Consider the following 18,144-nt stretch of genomic DNA (forward strand, 5'->3'; position numbering starts at 1 on the left):
GAGTGAAAGAACAGGGAGTGGAGGCCTTGGCATCTGGCCTGGTGGCTGAAGCCTCCACAAGGCCGGTTCCAGGCAAGGGCTGGGGTCCCCGGCGGGCACACCTGCTCGCTGTCCTATGGCAGAGATCGCGGCCTCAGGGGACACTTCCCCTTGGACTTCCCACGGGTCCACAGTGGCCCGTGGTGGAACAGAGACCTCCAGCTTCCCAGGGAGGAACTGCAGGTGCCCATGAAGGGGGGCGGCTAGAACAGGCCCCAGGAAGCCCGTGAGGGCAAAACAAGGGTAAAGCCAATCCTGCCGGTGAGGCTGGGGGTCAGCCCAGGCATGTTAAAATGTGAAGTCCTGCCTTTGTTGCTCCCAAGCCCTTCCTCTGACTACAGCCCTCACCTCCGCTCCCCGAGGCCCATCTCTGAGCCTCCCCCTGATGGCAAGGTGACAACGCTTGTTTCTTTCATTCCCTGGTTTTAGGGGGAAACCTGGAAATTTAGGGATGTGCTTAGTGTGAAAGCTCCTGAATCTACCTGTCATGAACGTGATTCCCTGGTGACTCAGCAGGTTAAGGATCCAGGGATCCAGGTTAATGTCACTCGCTGTGGTGGCTTGGGTCACTGATGTAGCACAGGTTCGTCCCTGGCCTGGGAATTTCCACAAGCCTTGGGTGTGGTCTAAATAAATAAATAAATGTCATGACCTTTCAACAAAGACAATTAAGAGCTGGGAAGACTATATCTGACATCTAGAATCATCTGAATTATGGCACTGACATATTTGCATTTTTTTTTTTTTTTTTTTTTTTTTTTTTTGCCTTTTCTAGGGCTGTTCCCGCGGCATATGGAGGTTCCCAGGCTAGGGGTCTAATCGGAGCTGTAGCCACCGGCCTATACCACAGCCACAGCAACACAGGATCCGAGCCGCATCTGCAACCTACACCACAGCTCATGGCGACGCCAGATCCTTAACCCACTGAGCAAGGCCAGGGATCGAACCCACAACCTCATGGTTTCTAGTCGGATTTGTTAACCACTGCGCCACGATGGCAACTCCTATTTGCTCAGCGGTATGGAAGCAAGAAAGCTGCACGTGAGCTTCTGAGGAGCTTCCAGAAAGACAGGTGGTGTGCACCTACCTCGTTTCTTGATTCCCTTCCCCGAGCTGCCACCTGGAATTCCAGCCCAACCTCCATCTTGGAGCCCAAAGACAGCGCACAGCCACAGGATGGCCAGCAGAGCTGAAAGAGAATTGATCCCTGAACATTTGGAGCGAGACATGCATCAGCCCAGCACAGTCTGTACTTGAACTTGTGTGGAATTAGGAACAAACTTCAACTTTTTTGGCCTTGCCTGTGGCATGTGGAAGTTCCTGGACCAGAGATCAAGCCTGCACCACAGCAGTGACCCAAGCCACAGCAGTGACAACACCAGATCCTAATTCTAATTGATATACCAAGTATTAAAATTAACTAGTGGAGTTCCGGTCATGGCTCAGTGGTTAACAAAACCGACTAGGAGACATGAGGTTGTGGGTTCGATCCCTGGCATTGCTCAGTGGGTTAATGATCTGGCATTGGTGTGAGCTGTGGTGTAGGTCACAGACGTGGCTCGGATCCTGCGTTGCTGTGGTTCTGGCGTAGGCTGGCGGCTACAGCTCTGGTTAGACCCCATAGCCTGGGAACCTCCATATGCCTCGGGTGTGGCCCCAGAAAAGACAAAAATAAATAAATAAATAAATAAATAAATAAATAAAGTTAACTAGTCATTGGCTTACAAAAAGAAAGCATATGAGGTAATGATATTTAGAAGAGTATAAAAAATTATAGAAATAAAATAAGTCAAATTATCATTGATTATCATTGATACTTGATAACCAAATTATCATTGATTAGTCCAAAGCTATAACAATACGTTCATGGAGTTCCCATTGTGGCTTAGTGGCTTAAGAACCCAACATAGTTTCTAAAAGGATAGGGGTTTGATCTCTGGCCTTTCTCAGTGGGTTAAGGATCCCGTGTTGCCATGGCTGTGGCGTAGGAGAGCAGCTGTAGCTCTGATTCATGCAGATGCAGCCCTTGAAAGAAAGAAAGAAAGAAAGAAAGAAAGAAAGAAAGAAAGAAAGAAAGAAAGAAAGAAAGAAAGAAAGAAAAATAAAACAACACAAAAAACCCAATATGTTCTTAAAAGTATATCCAGGGAGTTCCCTGGTAGTATAGAGGTTAGGATTCGTGCTTTTACTGCTGTGGCTAGGGTTCCATCCCTGGTCTGGGAACTGAGATCCCACATCAAGCCAATGTATGCTGTGGTGAGAAAGGAAAAAAGTATATTCAGTGGCTTATTCAATGATTTTATTGCATCAGGCCCTGTATCACACTGAGAGGATGTCCCCACAAATAAACCGAGGCCCTGCCCTTGTCAAATTCAGCTCTGCTGGGAGGAGTTAGCAGAGGCTGTGGGTACACACTCTTCTGCACCTGCTTTCTCAGAGGCCACGCCCAGCGGAGCCCTGAGGGACACACAGGAGCTCATTAGACAGGGAGGGAGGGCACAGCGTGCCAGCAGGTGGGATCTGCTGGCGCAGAAACTTGGAACACAAGGAGCCTAGCACTTTGGGAGGGCTGCAGAAAGAGCAATTTGAGGTTTGTTCATGCAGAATTAGGCTGGAACATGACAAAACACGGCCCCATTACCTGCATTCGCAGAGGCATAAAGCAAAATGGAATGATGCTTAAAGAGAAGGCAGAGGCTTTGTTTTGTTTTTTGTTTTGTTTTTGTTTTTGGCCATACATGCAGCATGTGGAAGTTCCCAGGACAGGAACTGAACCCAAAGCACACCAGTGACCTGAGCCACAGCAGTGATCATGTTGGATCCTTAACCTGCTGAGCCACCAGGGAACTCAAAGAGAGGACAGTTTTAAAGACTGTAAGAGGAAATCACCAACAGACTTGCAGAAAATCCTTCACTTTGCACTCAGTTGGGGTTGTAGACAATGAGCCAATGTCCCAGTGCACACAACTGTGTGACACCGCAGGAAGGCAGAGTGGGTGCTGGGGGAGCAGCTGAGAAGCAGGATCTTGGTAAGCTTGAAGAGCAGGTATATTAAATCAAAGTCCTGGGAAAGGATGGAGGCTGCGGATACAAGCTACACATGGGTGAACGTGAGAAGCCAATGGTTCCAGGCAATATTTTCGGCAAACACAGGAGAGTGGTGCACAAGGTTGGCGTGACAGCTTCAGGGGGTGGGGGTGGGGCCACAGCCCAGAATTCTGCTTGGGAAGAGCTGGGGGAATGGGGAAACCAGATACCAGATCAGGCCTGAGAGAGACCTGTACATTGATGGTCTACAGGGATGGTCCTGCCATGTGGGGAAACTGGGTCAAAACTCAGTTGAAAAATGGATAGAAGACCTAAGTAGTCATTTCTCCAAAGAAGACATATGGATGGCCAACAGGCACAAGAAAAAAATTCCCCATATTACTAATTATCACAGAAATCAAAAGTACAATGAAGTACCACCTCACACCATCAGAAAGGCCATCATTAACAAGTCTACAAATGCTGGAGAGGGCGTGGAGAAAAGAGTACCCTCCTACACTGTTGGTGGGAATGTAAGCTGGTACAATCACTATGGAAAACGATACGGAGGTGCCTCAGAAAACGAAATACAGAACTACCATATGATCCAGCAATCCCACGCCTGGGCATATATCCAGACAAAACTACAATTCAAAAAGATGCATGCACCCCAATGTTCAAAGCAGCACTATTCACAATAGCCAAGACATGGATACAACCTAAATGTCCATCAACAGATGGATTAAGGTGTGGTACAAAGATATAATGGAATACTACTCAGCCATAAAAAGAACAAAATAATGCCATTTGCAGCCACACGGATGCAACTAGAGAGATTCTCAGACTAAGTGAAGTCAGAAAGAGAAAGACAAATACTATATGATAGCACTTATATGTGGAATCTAAAATATGGCACAAATGAACCTATCTACACAACAGAAACAGACTCATAGACATAGAGAACAGACTTGTGGTTGCCAAGGGGGAGGAAGAGGGACTGGGAGGGACTGGGAGTCTGGAGTTAGTAGATGCAAACTATTACATTCAGAATGGATGAGCAATGAGGTCCTACTGCATAGCACAGGGAACTGTATCATTCCCTTGTGATAGAACATGATGGAAGATAGGGTAAGAAAAGGAATGCGTATATATGTAGGTATGTATGTGTGACTGTGTCACTATGCTGTATAGCAGAGATTGGCACAACATTGTAAATCAGCTATACTTTAATTAAAAGCAAAACAAAACAAAACTCACACGGCCACACAGAAAAGTCAGGTGCAAGGGACCAGACAGACACACAAAGAGGTCCTCAGCCACTTCGCACATTTAGATTGGTTTGTTTAAAATACATTTATGGTAAAATATACGTACTATAAAATGTAACATTTTGATTTTTTTTTTTCTCTTTTTAGGGCTGCACCTAAAAAGAGTCTGGCATACGGAGGTTCCCAGGCTAAGGGGTCAAACCAGAGCTGTAGCTGCCGGCCTACACCATAGCCACAGCAATGCCATGTCCCAGCCACATCTGTGACCTACAACACAGCTCTCACCAACGCTGGATCCTTAACCCACTGAGTGAGGTCAGGGATCAAACCTGCATCGTCATGGATACTAGTCGGATTTGTTTCCACTGCACCACAAAGAGAACTTCCCCATTTTGAGCATTTTTAAGTGTACACTGACATTAATTATATTCACATTGCTTTGCAGCTATGGCCACTGTCCACCTCCAGCGCGTTCTCATCTTCCCAAGCCGAAACCCTGTAGCCATTAAGCAATAGCTCCAAGCCTGCTCGCTCCCCTTCAACTCTTGGTAACCTCTGTTCTCCTTTGCACCTCTAGGAATCTGGCTAGTCTAGGTGTTTCACATAAGTGGGATCATACCATATTTATTCTTTTATGTCTGGCTTATTTCACTCAGCATAACATCTTCAGGGTTCATCCATGCTGTAGCATGGGCCAAAATTTCCTTCCTCTTTAAGGCTGAATGCTATTCCATTGTAAGTACGGACACACTTGGTTCATCCATGGACCTTCGAGTTCTTTCCACCTTTTAGGAGCTGCCAGGTTGCTTCTTCTTCTTCTTCTTTTTTTTAACCACCTGTGGTAGAGGTTTACTTGCAGTAAAAAGAGTTGGCAGGGAGTTTCTGTTGTGGCTCAGCAGAAACGAATCTGACTAGTATTCGTGAGGATGCAGGTTCGATCCCTAGCCTTGCTCAGTGGGTTAAGGATTTGGCATTGCTGTGGCCTCTGGTGTACGTCGCAGATATGGCTCGGATCTGGTATTACTGTGGCTGTGGCGTAGGCTAGCAGCTGTAGCTCTGATTCAACCCCTGGCCTGGGAACCTCCATATGCTGAGAGTGTGGCCCTAAAGAGACCAAAAAAAAAAGAGTTGGCAGAGAGGTTAGCTGGGAGAAGGAGAAACTCAGAGCAGAATAGGAACTAATCAACTCTCTCTTTTCACAAATGTGAAAACTGAAATCTGTAGACAGTCTGAATGGCTCAGTAGGGATTGAATCCATGCAACAGCAGTGACCTGAGCAGCCACAGTGACAACGCTGGATCCTTAACCTGCGGTGCCACAAGGCAACTCCTGGATCGTTTTTTAAATCTAGTACCATGTTTACCATGAATCTAGTCTGAATCCAGCTGAACCCCATGACAGTCAAGGAATATGGCTGCGGCCAGACACAGAGATCTCGGGAGCCTGAGAACACAGGATGGGATGGCAGGTGTGGCTGTTGCACCTGCACAGAAACGAAGCTGGGGGACTGTCCACGCAAACTGTCAACGTGCTTTGGGGTCTCACTTCCATGGGTCACCAGTCCTTTCTTTCCACCTCTGCCGTTCACATGCTCTCCTCCTATTCGTTCCCTTTCTTGGTCTCAGCAGGATAAGAACGATCTCGGCTGAGCAGGTAAAAGATTATTTTGCCAGCTATACCCCCGCCAGGGAGGTTGCGATTTTAATTAGCATCTCTGGAAAGTGGAACATTTTAGAGACAGAGAGTCTGCGAGTAGAACAGCAGAGGGTGAGAGTTGTACTCAGGCCGAGGGCCGGGGTGGGAGGAGGGTGCCTCGTTTACTTGCTCTTGGATCGGGTTAGAAGCTGCAGGTAGAGGCAGCTGGGGGGTTGCCTGCTCAGCCTCCATCCCTCGAAAAGGATATAGGCTCACTCACAAACGTCTTAGGGCTTGGTTTCTTTCTCAGAACTCTCCCTTGAGGGAAAATGCAGATTGTATTTATTTTACCATTCATACTGCATGCACCAGAGCCTTCTGCACAAAATGAGTTTCCAGTCAAACCCAGGAGGATGATTAACCGCTGGCCAAATATTTCAAACTTGGGTGAAGGAGTCAAGGATAACAGGAGTGCTTTTGTTGCCACTTTGTTACTTTACCCCCCAGATTTATTATGGGTCAATAACAACAAATAAACATTCTTATTGACGAACATCTTCTTTTTAGCCTTTGACAGTGAGCACTGAACAAGATATATACTTCATTAAATATTTGCCTTATTTTTCGTTATCTACTTTTATTAATCTTACGCACACACACATCACCTTGCCCTTGCTCCACACAGAGCATAAGAAAATCTAGTCTGTACTGGAATCCTCTGTTCACTTACTACAATGATTATTTTTTTATGTAAAGTGCCCCAATTGTCTCTAATATCAGCTATTACTCACGAACAAATACAAGTGTATACGAATTTTCCTTAGGGAGTCATAGTTTATGAAAAAGTAATTTATTTCTGTCTTAGATAGATAGATAGATAGATAGATAGATAGATAGATGATAGATTTTGATTGCCACGAAAACCAAACATCTCCAAGTCCAAAGCAGAATGTGGAGGCCAGGACCAGTAACTACTACTTGTCCAGAGTTTCAGGGCTGCCAGGATTATCTTCTTTGATCCTCACATCTGCAATGGGAGGTGGTCAAGGTGGTAAATAGTTGTCCAATTTATAAACATGGAAACTTGTCTCAGACAACTTGCCAAAGGTGTAAAGCTATCTGACTCAGACCTGAGTCTTTTAATTCCAAATTCCACTCTCCACCATACTGTGTGCAGCCATCACTACCTGCCTATCTCTACTAGGCTGGCAGTTTATTTTCAATGCCCAGTTAACTGGAAATCTCTGCTAAAGCCAACAAATGTAGCAAATGGCCATCTTAGATCTTACCTTCAATGTGTGTTTCTCTCACATGGTCACTTAATCAGGTGTAACATGGTTAAATAAGGCTGAAACATTGTAGCTTTTGATGGTGGTGTTTGGCCACACCTGTGGGATCAAACCCACATCATGGCAGCAACCTAAGCCACAGTAGTGACAACACCAGGTCCTCAACTCACTGAGCCACCAGGGAACTCCAAAAGTAGGTATTTTTAAAAACTGTTTCACAATAAACATTTTAAAAAATCGTTTATCACTTGAGAGTTTGGAAATAAGATTTCTAGAAAGGTTTAAAAGTTGAAAAACACAATTAGCTAAAATGTAAGTACATTTATAGGATTTTAACCAAGCCACAGTGTCTAAAATGTTTTCTAAACTCAAAATTATCCAAGCCTACACACACAAGAGAAGTCATTTCTCCAGCATTTCTTTTTCCCTTATCATTTGTTTATAATAATCATCTGGCGTGTCTTGTAAACAGATATGATACATGCTGAGAGAATACTTTTCTATAGAAAGAGTAACTAATTATAACGCATATTTTCATGCTTTAAATGCTTTAAGTACATTACTTGCTTTTACTTTTATATAAGCTCATTTATTTTTTGCTTACTTTACTAAAGAAACATACTTCCCCCCCTTCTTTAAAAAAGTTTTATTTTGTTCTCAATCCTACTCTCTTCCACCAAAGTGTAACAAAGTCAACAGACTAGTTGTACAGTAATGAGAAAACCAACAAGGATCTCCTTCAGAGTAAAGCTGAAGGGAAACAATTTGTAGTAGTAAAGATTTATTCCCCTATCCTCCCCTCCAAATATTACATGTCTCAACAAAGAATTCTTGTTTAACTTTATTGAAAAATGTGTAGCAGGGTGGTGTTTGGAAAAAACTACAGATCTACATGTACATATGTTAGCATTGCTTGTTCCAACTAGGCACAAGGAAAATGAGAATTTCAATTTGTTTCACTGACATCCCATGGAAGCAAAAGAAAAATATTAAGTGTATCGGGAGTTTTTTTTTTTTTTAAGTCAGCATCAGAGAAATTTCTTAACATATGGATAAAGCTATACTAAAAATTAATAATAATAATAATAAACAAGGAACCAAGACTCTCAGCTTTATATTCCTTCTTTCCAACACCTTCCTTCAATCATTGTGGGGGCATTACCTTCAGCTCAGTTTTAACGTTGCAGAGTCTGAGCTTAAAATGAACATTTCTGCCCATTTGCACTGAACAGCAGCCATTGGTCCAGAATTTCACCACACAAACTGCATACATTATTTCTGCTAAAAGAGATTTATAGTTAATTGTTTAAAGGAAATTTCTCGTTTTTTAAAAGTAGGTGATTCTTATAGAGAAACCTGTGACTAACAGAAAAGGAACTGAAAACTGAAAAAGACAGCAACATAAAATGAATCCATCAGGAGACATCTAAGGCTCCCGGTTTCCTGCGCCCCTCACTGAGTGTTCTAAGAGGGGCCCTGGGCTCCGACCAGTAGTGCCAGGTTCTTCCCAGGAACTGCAAACAATGTTGAGCAGGACGCAGCCTCTGTTCTGAAGAGCAGGACAAGCGACCGCGGTGCAGGGCCATGGTTTGGGGCAGAGGTGGGGACGCAGTGGGCGCCCCCAGTTCTCTCTTTGGGGAAGGAGATGAGGGAAGGGAAGGAAGCCACCTCTCAGGAAATGAGGAGACCTGGGAAGTGCTGCAGAAGCTAAGGAGGACTGGGCGCCTTCAGAGAACTGAAAGCAGTTCAGGTGGGCTGGGGCTGGGGGAGGGTGGGAGCAGTGGTCGCTAAAAGATCCAGACGGTGACAGGATTAGGATGCCCTATTTTTATTTTTATTTTTTTAAGTAAAAAGCGAATTTAAGGAGATAGGACTTCACCCTGAGGGCAACAGACCGCCCCTAAAAGAGTTTTAACGGGGCGAGGGGAGGGGGGAGCCACAAGATCGGGTTTACTTTACAACCAGGTACCTATGTGGTTGCAATGTCGAGAGGGGGATGGGGCAAAACGCGAGACCCGGAGACCAGTGAGGACGGAACGGCGGTAATCCAGGTGGACGACGCCGGTGGCCTGCCACGGGGAAGCCACAGCAGGGCAGGAGTGACTACAAGAAGTAAATCGGATCCTGGGGCTTAATTACTGGAGGACGGGGTGAGGGGCTGATGGCCAAGCCTTAGGATGCAGTTGCTGAGGTGGGAACATGCGGAGCTCCGTTTAGGACCCACGGATTAAGATTTCTACGGCACCCAACCTCAATAAGCCTAGACCTCAGGACGGGGTGGTCTGGAAGCAGGACCGAGTGGACTCGGTCAGAGAAGAAAGTGGCCCAGGACAACTCCCCAGGGAATCCTTCTCGTGAGACTGGACAATGCTTACATTCCACTTTTCTTCAAATATACACTGAATCACAAAATATGCTGCGAGATAGGCAGAGTTCATTGCTTTCGTTTTGCAGGTGAGGGAAAGGAGGCTTTGGGATACCAGTTTGTTCATGATTACCCGCAGTAAGCCTAGACGTCCCATCTCTCAGCCAGTACACTCCCTACTCTGCCCCCAAATTAAGTCAATATACCGGCCTGCTGAAACTAATTCTTTCTTAAATTTTCGGTAGAAGAGACCACAGAAATGAAAATATTTAAAAAATGCCTCTTGTTCCTTTTTATCCCCAATTCCCATGCAAAGATATTGTAATCGATTTTCAATGTTAATAAATATTACCAGCCATTAAAAATATGTGAGCACTTTTCTTTAGAAAAACTCGGACAGAGAAAAATCTGAGAACACATCTCACCAGTAAGGCCACAACTTCTCTAAGTTCTCTGTGTTGCATAAATAAGCCTTGACAGATTCTGGCTTTACGCTCATTAACTCGGCACGTCCATCCCCGGTTTTCCTATCTCCAGGACGTGCCTACCCGCCCCCGCCCCCCTCCGGCCGCACCACCTGCTCCCGGCACCTCCCCCTCCTCCCGGCTGCCCGCCCGCGCCGGTTCTCACGCGGGGCCCGCGCCCCTCCCCGCTGCTCCCGCCCTTTCACTTCCGCGGAGCTTCCGAATCGGAGCCGCCGGGGTCCCCGCCCGGCTTCCCAGCCGCTCCTCACTCCCGCTTCCCCCGCCCGCCTCGCGGCGCCGCGCCCCCCACGAAGTTCTGCCTCCCGCACCGCCCCCCGCGAGGACTTCAGAGGCGGTCCCCGGCCGGCCGGCGCTGATTGGCTGCCTCCTCAGCGCCCCGCCCCAGTGCACGCGCAGGAGGTGGGGCGGGCCCGGCGTGGACGCGCGAGGCGCGGGCCCGAGGACGAAGCGTCCGTGACCCGCGTGCCGGCTTGGGCGTCCGGGCCCCGGCGACCTCGAGGCGGGGGCGGGCGGTGGCGGAGCACACCGGCACAGAAGGCTCACATGGCGCCTCAGGCCCCCCCCACGCCCCGGCGGGATCCCCCCCTACCCCGGCCGCGGCCAGCCGGGCGTCCCGCAGGGACTGGGAGCTGCCCCAGGGGCCGTCATCGTCGCCAGCCCGGTAGCCCGGATGTCGCTGCCCCCCGCGGCGGGGCCGCCGACGCGCTCTTCGGCCCGGGAGGAGGCTCGCCTTAAAGGGACAGCGCCGCGTTCGAGCCGGAGGGGGCGGCGCGTCCTGCGCTCCGAGCGCGATCCCTGCCCAGGGGGACGCCACGGCGCCCTCCTTCCCGAGCCCCCAGCCCCGGGGCGGGGCGCAGTTGGGGCGCGGCCTCCTGCCTGGGGATGGCCGCAGATGGCCGCCCGGAGGCCAGGTTTTCCTCCGGCCCGAGTCGTGGCCGGTGGCGCCGCGAGGGGCCGGGAGGCGCCGGCCTGTGATTGGCCGAGGCCGCCGTGAATGCAGGACATTGTCTGGTCGCGGCCGTCTCTGTCCCTGCCCGCCGCCCTTCCTCCGAGCAACATGGGTGCGGAGCGGGGGCCCCGGACCGCCCGGTCCCCTCCGGCCGGAGTCCCAGTAGCGGCGGGAACCCGGAGGGGGAAAACCTAACTTTTACAAGAGATCATGGAATCTGAGAGTGGAATAAGGTGCTGTTTCAAAATACGAAATCATTCTCAACTAGGAAATAAAATCATTTTTGTTTGACATAAAGGTTTCTTTTAAGATGAAAATGTTAATTGCAAAGGGCCAACTGTCATAAAAACAGTTTCGTTTTGTCTTCAAGATTCCTTTAGTTGGGATCAATGATGATTCATCTGAATATTCCTAATAAAAATTCAAGCAATTCATATGTTGTACATTCATACATAATATATGAAATAACCTTCTTCTAGACAGTACAACTTCTCTGGGTCTTAGTTTCCTTACTTGTAAAAGGAGGGTGCTGGACCCTTAGCTTCGTAAGTTCGCTTCCATTGTTCGAATAATTCTGATTATCTTAAAATCTTGCTATAGCCTATGTAATGGATCATATCTCAAGGCCTCGGAATAGATGAGACCTTTGAAAGAACCCTTGAGATGATAGTTCTCCTCAGATTGTCTTTGAAAATACCCGAATGTTATTTAAGTGGAGTTGTAATCTTTTAGTGGGCAATTTTGGAGTAAAGGTAAATGAGCAGTAGAGAAATGTATGGAGATCAATCAGTTATTAGTCAATGCGAAGAGCAGGGTTTTCTTTCATCCTAAAGAAGTTTTCTAGCTAATGGAACAGTTTTAATAAGGAATAACCATCTTTTCTATTTCCTTCCCGCTATCAAAGGAGTAGGAAGATGGCAAAGGAGAGAAGACACACATGAGATAAGAAATACAGAAATGGAAAATGTTTGCAGAGTTTTAAATAAAATTAAGTTGATATTTGCTTTTTAAAAACATTGTTTAGAAAAAAATTATCGTATAGTTAAAAGCGGGTGTGTTAACATAGATAATACTTTGTAGCTTCAGTCTCATGCTCTCTTCAAAATTAAAAAAAATCAGTGATTTTATTTAATTGAGCAATCAACAAGAATTAGAGGCTTGGAAATGACAAATAAATGAAGGAAGGAAGGTATCCAGAAAAGATAAATGTAACGGATAAATTTAACATGATTCATTGCAAGAGACATGACCTCATTCCTTAATAAAGGGGTTTCCACTAAACTAGATTTGATGTTTGATAAATTTATGTTACAGACTTTCCTCAGAATTATACTAATTTGATATGCCTCTCCTTTTTTTTTTTTTTTTTTTTTTTTTTTTGGTAAAGGGAAGAAATACAAAGAAAAATTTTAAACATTGTTGCAGCTTCCTCAAATGACAGTTGTTCCCGGGCTCCTCACCCTCACCCATCATAATAAAGGAATGAAAAGGCAGAACTCATCAGCATAAAGAGTCTAGCTATCTCCAGAAGTGTACCATGAATAGTTGTGTGGATGTCTGTGAGTGAAGGAAATATAGGGGTGTGGGTGTGTGCGTGCGTGTGCACACCGGAGGGATACAAAAGTTCCCCGGCCAGGGATCAAACCAGAGTCACAGCTATAACCAGAGCCACAGCAGTGACAACACCAGGTCCTTAACCCGCTGAGTCATAAGGGAACTCGAAAGCAAATTTAGTTTTGATTATTTAAACTTCTATTATTTATTTGTTTGTTTATTTATTTTTAACATGTGGCCGCACCTGCTGTCCATGGAAGCCCCCGTGCCAGGGGTCAAGCCACAGCTGCTGTAGAAGCAATGCCAAGTAGTTACCCTGTGAGCTACCAAGGAAGTCCAAACTTCTAGTATTTTAAGTGTGGATTTTCCTAATGAAACAGATTTACGTAAAAGTCATTAGAATGGATGTCAGGCTGAGCGAAATAATAAGTTGTTTATCATAAACACAAGCAGCAGCTAATATGATACGGTCTGTAAGGCATGAAATGTCTTACCAAATAAGATTGAGGTTTTTCCAGCCAGTTTTTTTCTTAAGATTTTTGCTTTAGTATTTGATAAATTACCATAGGTTAGTCTGTATGGCAGGCTAATATTTATGGAGCACTTGGTATATGCCAAACCCTGTTTTTAGGTATCTCTTTGATCTTTCTTTACAAAGATTTTGGGGGCAGGTATAATTATCCCCATTTAAAAAATTCAGAAACTAAAATGCTAGAGGTCAGGTAGCTTGCCCAAGGTCAGACAGTTGGTGGATTTAAAGCTGAGACTTGGGCCTAAAATCCTACGTGACTCTGCTCAAAGCAGGTGGCGCTGTGCTTTCCATCACTCCCTAGACAGACTTACTTATTTCTATGGATATGATTACTAATCCTTTTTTTTTATCGGGTCAACGATTATGCATTTAAATAATTTTGCATTAGCCCTTTCATGCATTTATCTTTCAGGTGACCGTGTAGATACGAGATTGCCACCTGTTGTTTATTTTGCTTGAGAAAGTCAAGCATCTATATCATTTTTAAAGAGAAACCACCCCCTCGAATTTGCATCTTCTGTCCCCGTGTAAACATGCCCATGGACCAGAGCACAGGAGCAAGTCCCCTAACCCTCTGCTTTTCTGTCTTTTGTCTTTTTTCTTCCCCTCTTTTTCTTCTTTCAGATGCATTGCCTCTCAGGAGCCCAATGATAGGCACTGGCTGCATCTAATTGGTGTCGGTCCTGGCAGAGGTACTGGCATATTCAATCATTCATTCCTTGGCTAAATGTGTAGGAATCAGCCAGGACTTCAGAGGTGAGAGAAGAGGAGGAGCCAAGAAGGCAAGATAGGAATTTGGGGGATTCAGGAGCATAAACCTGAGGCACTGGGCTGTGCCTTTAAGACTTTTTTTTTTTTTTTTTTTTTTTTTTGCCGTTCTTCTTTGGTTTGTATCTTTGGCTGAGAAAGGGCACATCCTTAATGACAGTTCAGGGTACAGGGTTGCCGTCTCTTACATTTACCTCCCTCTGTTTAGGGGCTGCTCAGTGGTGCCACAATGGCGTTCATCTGTAGCTCTGCCAAAGATAGGGAAGGAGGGCAGCCCCTCTCTCTCCCTGACATCGCTTGTTCCAAGTGCCTGCATCAGGAGGGCCAAGAAATGAGAAATAAAATTATTCTGGAGGGGATCATTTGTGACTCATTAATCCATGTGATTTCTGAGGCTCATTATCACTGGAAATTGAGTTGGCTAAGTCTGTTTAACTTTTGTGATGAAGGATCAGCATTAGGATTTGATGTTCTGGGGTCTGAGAGGGATAAAGGGCTTGTGTTCAGCTGGCCTCCACTCCCATCAGCACCCACAGCAGCTCTCAGCTCTTTTTGTCCTTGGCCAACAGGCTGTCCTCCATTCTGGGTGGGACACTGGCAGGGACACCCACAGAGCAGCTCAGAGAAGGCATAGCACCTGGAAGCCCGACCCACTGAGTCTCACTGCCATGTGTGGGTGACAGCATGGTGGCCATGGGTGTCTCAACAGCCCAGGTGCCCAGAAAGGCAGGGAAGACACCTCTGTAGGCCTGACAGAGAGAACTGTCTGGCCTCTTATTAGCCAGTGGTTGTCTTTTTATTTTTATTTCTTTAAAGTTCCACGATTAAGCTCTTCTCATCTGATATTTCTCAAATCAAAATATTAAGACACCTTATACCTGTGTAAAAATATTTTAAATCTAAGAACACACACCTACTCTCATTTTTCTACTACTGTTACTCTACCTACTGTAACCAGTTCCGTGCTTTAAATTCCCTCTGTTGTTTTTGCTTGTTAGGGCTGTACCTGTGGTGTATGGAGGTTCCTAGCTTAGGAGTCGAATCGTAGCTACAGCTGCCAGTCTACACCACAGCCACAGCAACACAGGATCCAAGCCACATCTGCGGTCTACACAACAGCTCATGGCAACACTGATCCTTAACCCACTGAGTGAGGCCAGGAATTGAACCAACATCTTCATGGATACTAGTCAGGTTCATTATTGTTGAGCCACAGTGGGAACTTCCTCCTCTGTTGATTTTTTTTTTCTGTACCAGCTTTCTAGTTTTTCAGATTTTAACCAATTTAAAATTGAAGTTTCATTTGTTTCAATCTTGTCAGTATTTACATAGAATAAAAGTATATCTTGGGAGTTCCCTGATGGCCTAACAGTTAAGAATCCGCAGTTGTCACTGCTGTGGCTCTGGTTACAGCTATGGCTCAGGTTCAACCCATGGCCTGGACACTTTGTCATGCTGCAAGCACAGCCAAAAAAATGTTTATCTTGTAATTAATATCCACATGATAGGAGTTGCCGCTGTGATGCAGTGGGGTCAGTGGCATTTCTGGAGCTCTGGGATGCAGGTTCAACCCCCAGCTTGGTACAGTGGGTTTAAGCATCCAGTGCTGTTACAGCTTCGGTATAGGTTGCCAGTATGGCTCAGATCTGATCCCTGGTCTGGGAACTTCCATATGCCACAAGGCAGCCGAAAAAAAGAGAAAGAAAGAAGGAAGGAAAGAAATAGGGAGGAAGGAAGAAAAGAAAAAAGAAAAGACAAAAATCCATATGGGAGTTCCCGTCGTGGCTTAGCAGTAACAAACCCGACTAGTAACCATGAGGACGCAGGTTCCATCCCTGGCCTCGAGCACTGAGTTGAGGATCCGGCATTGCCCTGAGCTGTGGTGTAGGTCACAGATGCGGCTCAGATCTGGCGTTGCTGTGGCTGTGGTGTAGGCCAGCAGCTGTAGCTTTGATTCAACCCCTAGCCTGGGAACCTCCATGTGTCTCAGGTGTGGCCCTAAAAAACCCCCCACATGATAGTCTACTCTTACCACACTGCAACAGGTAGCTCTCAAAAGTTGAGCAAATTAGTATTTCGAATTCACATGTTTAAAATGTAAGGTAATTAGATTTCTTTATTAGTGGTGAGTCTTTTGCATGTGTGTGTGTGGAGCAAATAATCCTATTTTAGTTTACTTATTTTGGAACTATTACTTCCCTTACATCAGCTCTTCCTTAAGTAATTGTATGTTGTGCTCTACTCCAGAACTAGGACGTTTACCTGAGAAGTGTCATTTTCCAGTCTTTTGCCTGCAAATATAAAAGTAAAGACAATGACGGGACAGTTGTATTTTTCCTCAAGGCAACGCGCTGTCTGTGTGTTTTCAGCAGCTGAAGGCGGGGGGCCGAGCTCCTCTGCCCTGTCCCTCGCTGTGTTTCTCCAGCTCGAGCGGAGACATTTTCTGTAATTGGTTTTCCACATTTGCCAAGAGTCTGTTTCCTCTTAACATTCAACATGTTTAACAGAAGTCTTGTAATAGGTCCAAAAACAATAAAACCCGTCCCGAGCATAAAAACGATACATACACAACACATGGGCTTTTTTTTTTTTTTTTTTTTTTTTGTGGCTTTGGCTTTGTTAAGTTCCTTCCAATAATGTTTAGCATCAAATCATGGGGTAGAAATAAAAAAGTTTTCTTCACAGTAATAAACCCCCCTAAAGACACGTAGTCAGTGACTGTGCCAAAGGAGACAATTGTCAGCACAGAGGCTGTCACAGGACAGCATGGCCCTCCCAGTGTCCCGGACTTTTCCGTAGTGACAAAGTGGGGGTTATGGTTCCATTTAATGTTGTGTCTTCAGAAGGAACAAAAACATATTCGAGGTACACGATTCTGATGTACCTGTTCTTAATCTGACTAAGTGGGTGTCTTAAATGTTACCATAAAAAAGCAACACTAGTTTATATTTTATCCCATCCCAGCATCACTCCAAAGAAGATGGTGAAAACGTCTCATCAATAAATTTCTCTGATTTCACAGTTAGATGTTTGACAAATGAAAAAAAATGTAGACTTCTTTTTCAATTAGTATTCAATTTAAATATTGTCTTTACTAGTTTTATTATCATGAAAGCATCTTTCAGTGTCCAGGGCATCTAGACTTAGGAAGAGCTTTGAAATTCCAGAGAGAAATCAGAGGCATTGACCAGCTGGAAACTGTGGTGCTGATGACAAAGTCGCCATGATGTCCTGCGAGGCATTTTCACCGTTTCTTCATCAGTAAATTGGAATCCGAAAGATAAGACTTTGACAATAAAAATAAATAACCCTGGAGAAAGGATGCTGTTCCCTGTCACTGTCAGGGCAAGCGTCCCAGAGCTGGCAGGATTCTATCCCCCGAGCCATCCCCGTGTTTGGAGCCCGTTTCAGCCTTTGCCAGAGCCCTCAGTTTTCCATCAGACTCAGATGGGCTGTGAACTAAAGCTTCGAGGCTCCAAGCCTGTTGGGGTGACCAGAGATTGTGCTGAAAACGTGGAAGCTCAGGCTGCATCCTGACCTGCAGAATCTGACTCTGCGTCTGAACGAGGGCCTGGGGGGTCCATGGGCAGCGATGCTGTGAGCGGCATGGTTGAGGCTCCCCCAGCTGAGGACCAAGCAAGAGTGTCCAGAGCAGATGAAGTGGGGACCCCCTTGGATACTAGAGGTGTCATCTTTAGCGTGATTCCAGGGAGTGGGGAATGGGTGGGGGCAGATAAAAAAGGAATACTTGGCTCACAGGGCTCCATCAATACATGGAGTTTGAATTATATGATCACCTGCAAGGCAGAAACCAAACAAACAATGATGAGTGTGGTCATGCAATGGAGGAGTCTTACATTTGAAATCTGCACTCATTTCTTAGGACCACTGTAGGGCAGAACCCCAGACTGGGGCACTTGGCAAGACCTGCCTCTTTCTAAAAGTAGCAGTGCAAGCAGGCAGGGCCCTGCTCCTCCCAGAATCAGGGAGTGCGCTTGGCCTGGTCCAGCCTCCGGGGTGCCCTGTGGTCCTTGGCTTGTGGCCCGCAGCACTCCCATCTCTGCCCAGGGTGGCACGTGGCCTCTCCTGGGCGTCTGCCTCTTCACGGGCTGTTCTATTCTCCTGGGGAAACCGGTTATGTTGGATAAAGTCCCATCTCTCCCAACTCCAGTGTGATGTCACCTGCAAGGTGTAATTTTCAAAGAAGTTCACACTGCTAGCTTTGGGGGTGCA

The 18,144-nt window shown here is 46.0% G+C and overlaps 1 protein-coding gene across 1 annotated transcript; it reads right to left on the bottom strand.

Moving 5' to 3' along the window:
- Window positions 1–6,803: 6,803 nt before the first annotated feature.
- LOC106510078 (uncharacterized) lies at window positions 6,804–14,606 on the bottom strand. Its single transcript, XM_085020965.1, has 4 exons — window positions 14,576–14,606; window positions 10,049–11,248; window positions 8,421–8,539; window positions 6,804–6,996 (listed from the first exon to the last, which is right to left on the bottom strand). Exons 1-2 carry the CDS (start codon window positions 14,604–14,606, stop codon window positions 10,434–10,436), a joined length of 846 nt encoding a protein of 281 aa, XP_084877091.1. The 3' UTR covers window positions 6,804–6,996; window positions 8,421–8,539; window positions 10,049–10,433.
- Between the last annotated feature and the right edge of the window lie 3,538 nt (window positions 14,607–18,144).

The sequence above is a fragment of the Sus scrofa genome, chromosome 4 (assembly GCF_054392235.1).
Source record: "Sus scrofa isolate SSC_HxYL_T2T_F1_AM1 chromosome 4, Sscrofa_HxYL_maternal_Yorkshire_Landrace_v2.0, whole genome shotgun sequence".
In the NCBI taxonomy this organism is placed as follows: domain Eukaryota; kingdom Metazoa; phylum Chordata; class Mammalia; order Artiodactyla; family Suidae; genus Sus; species Sus scrofa.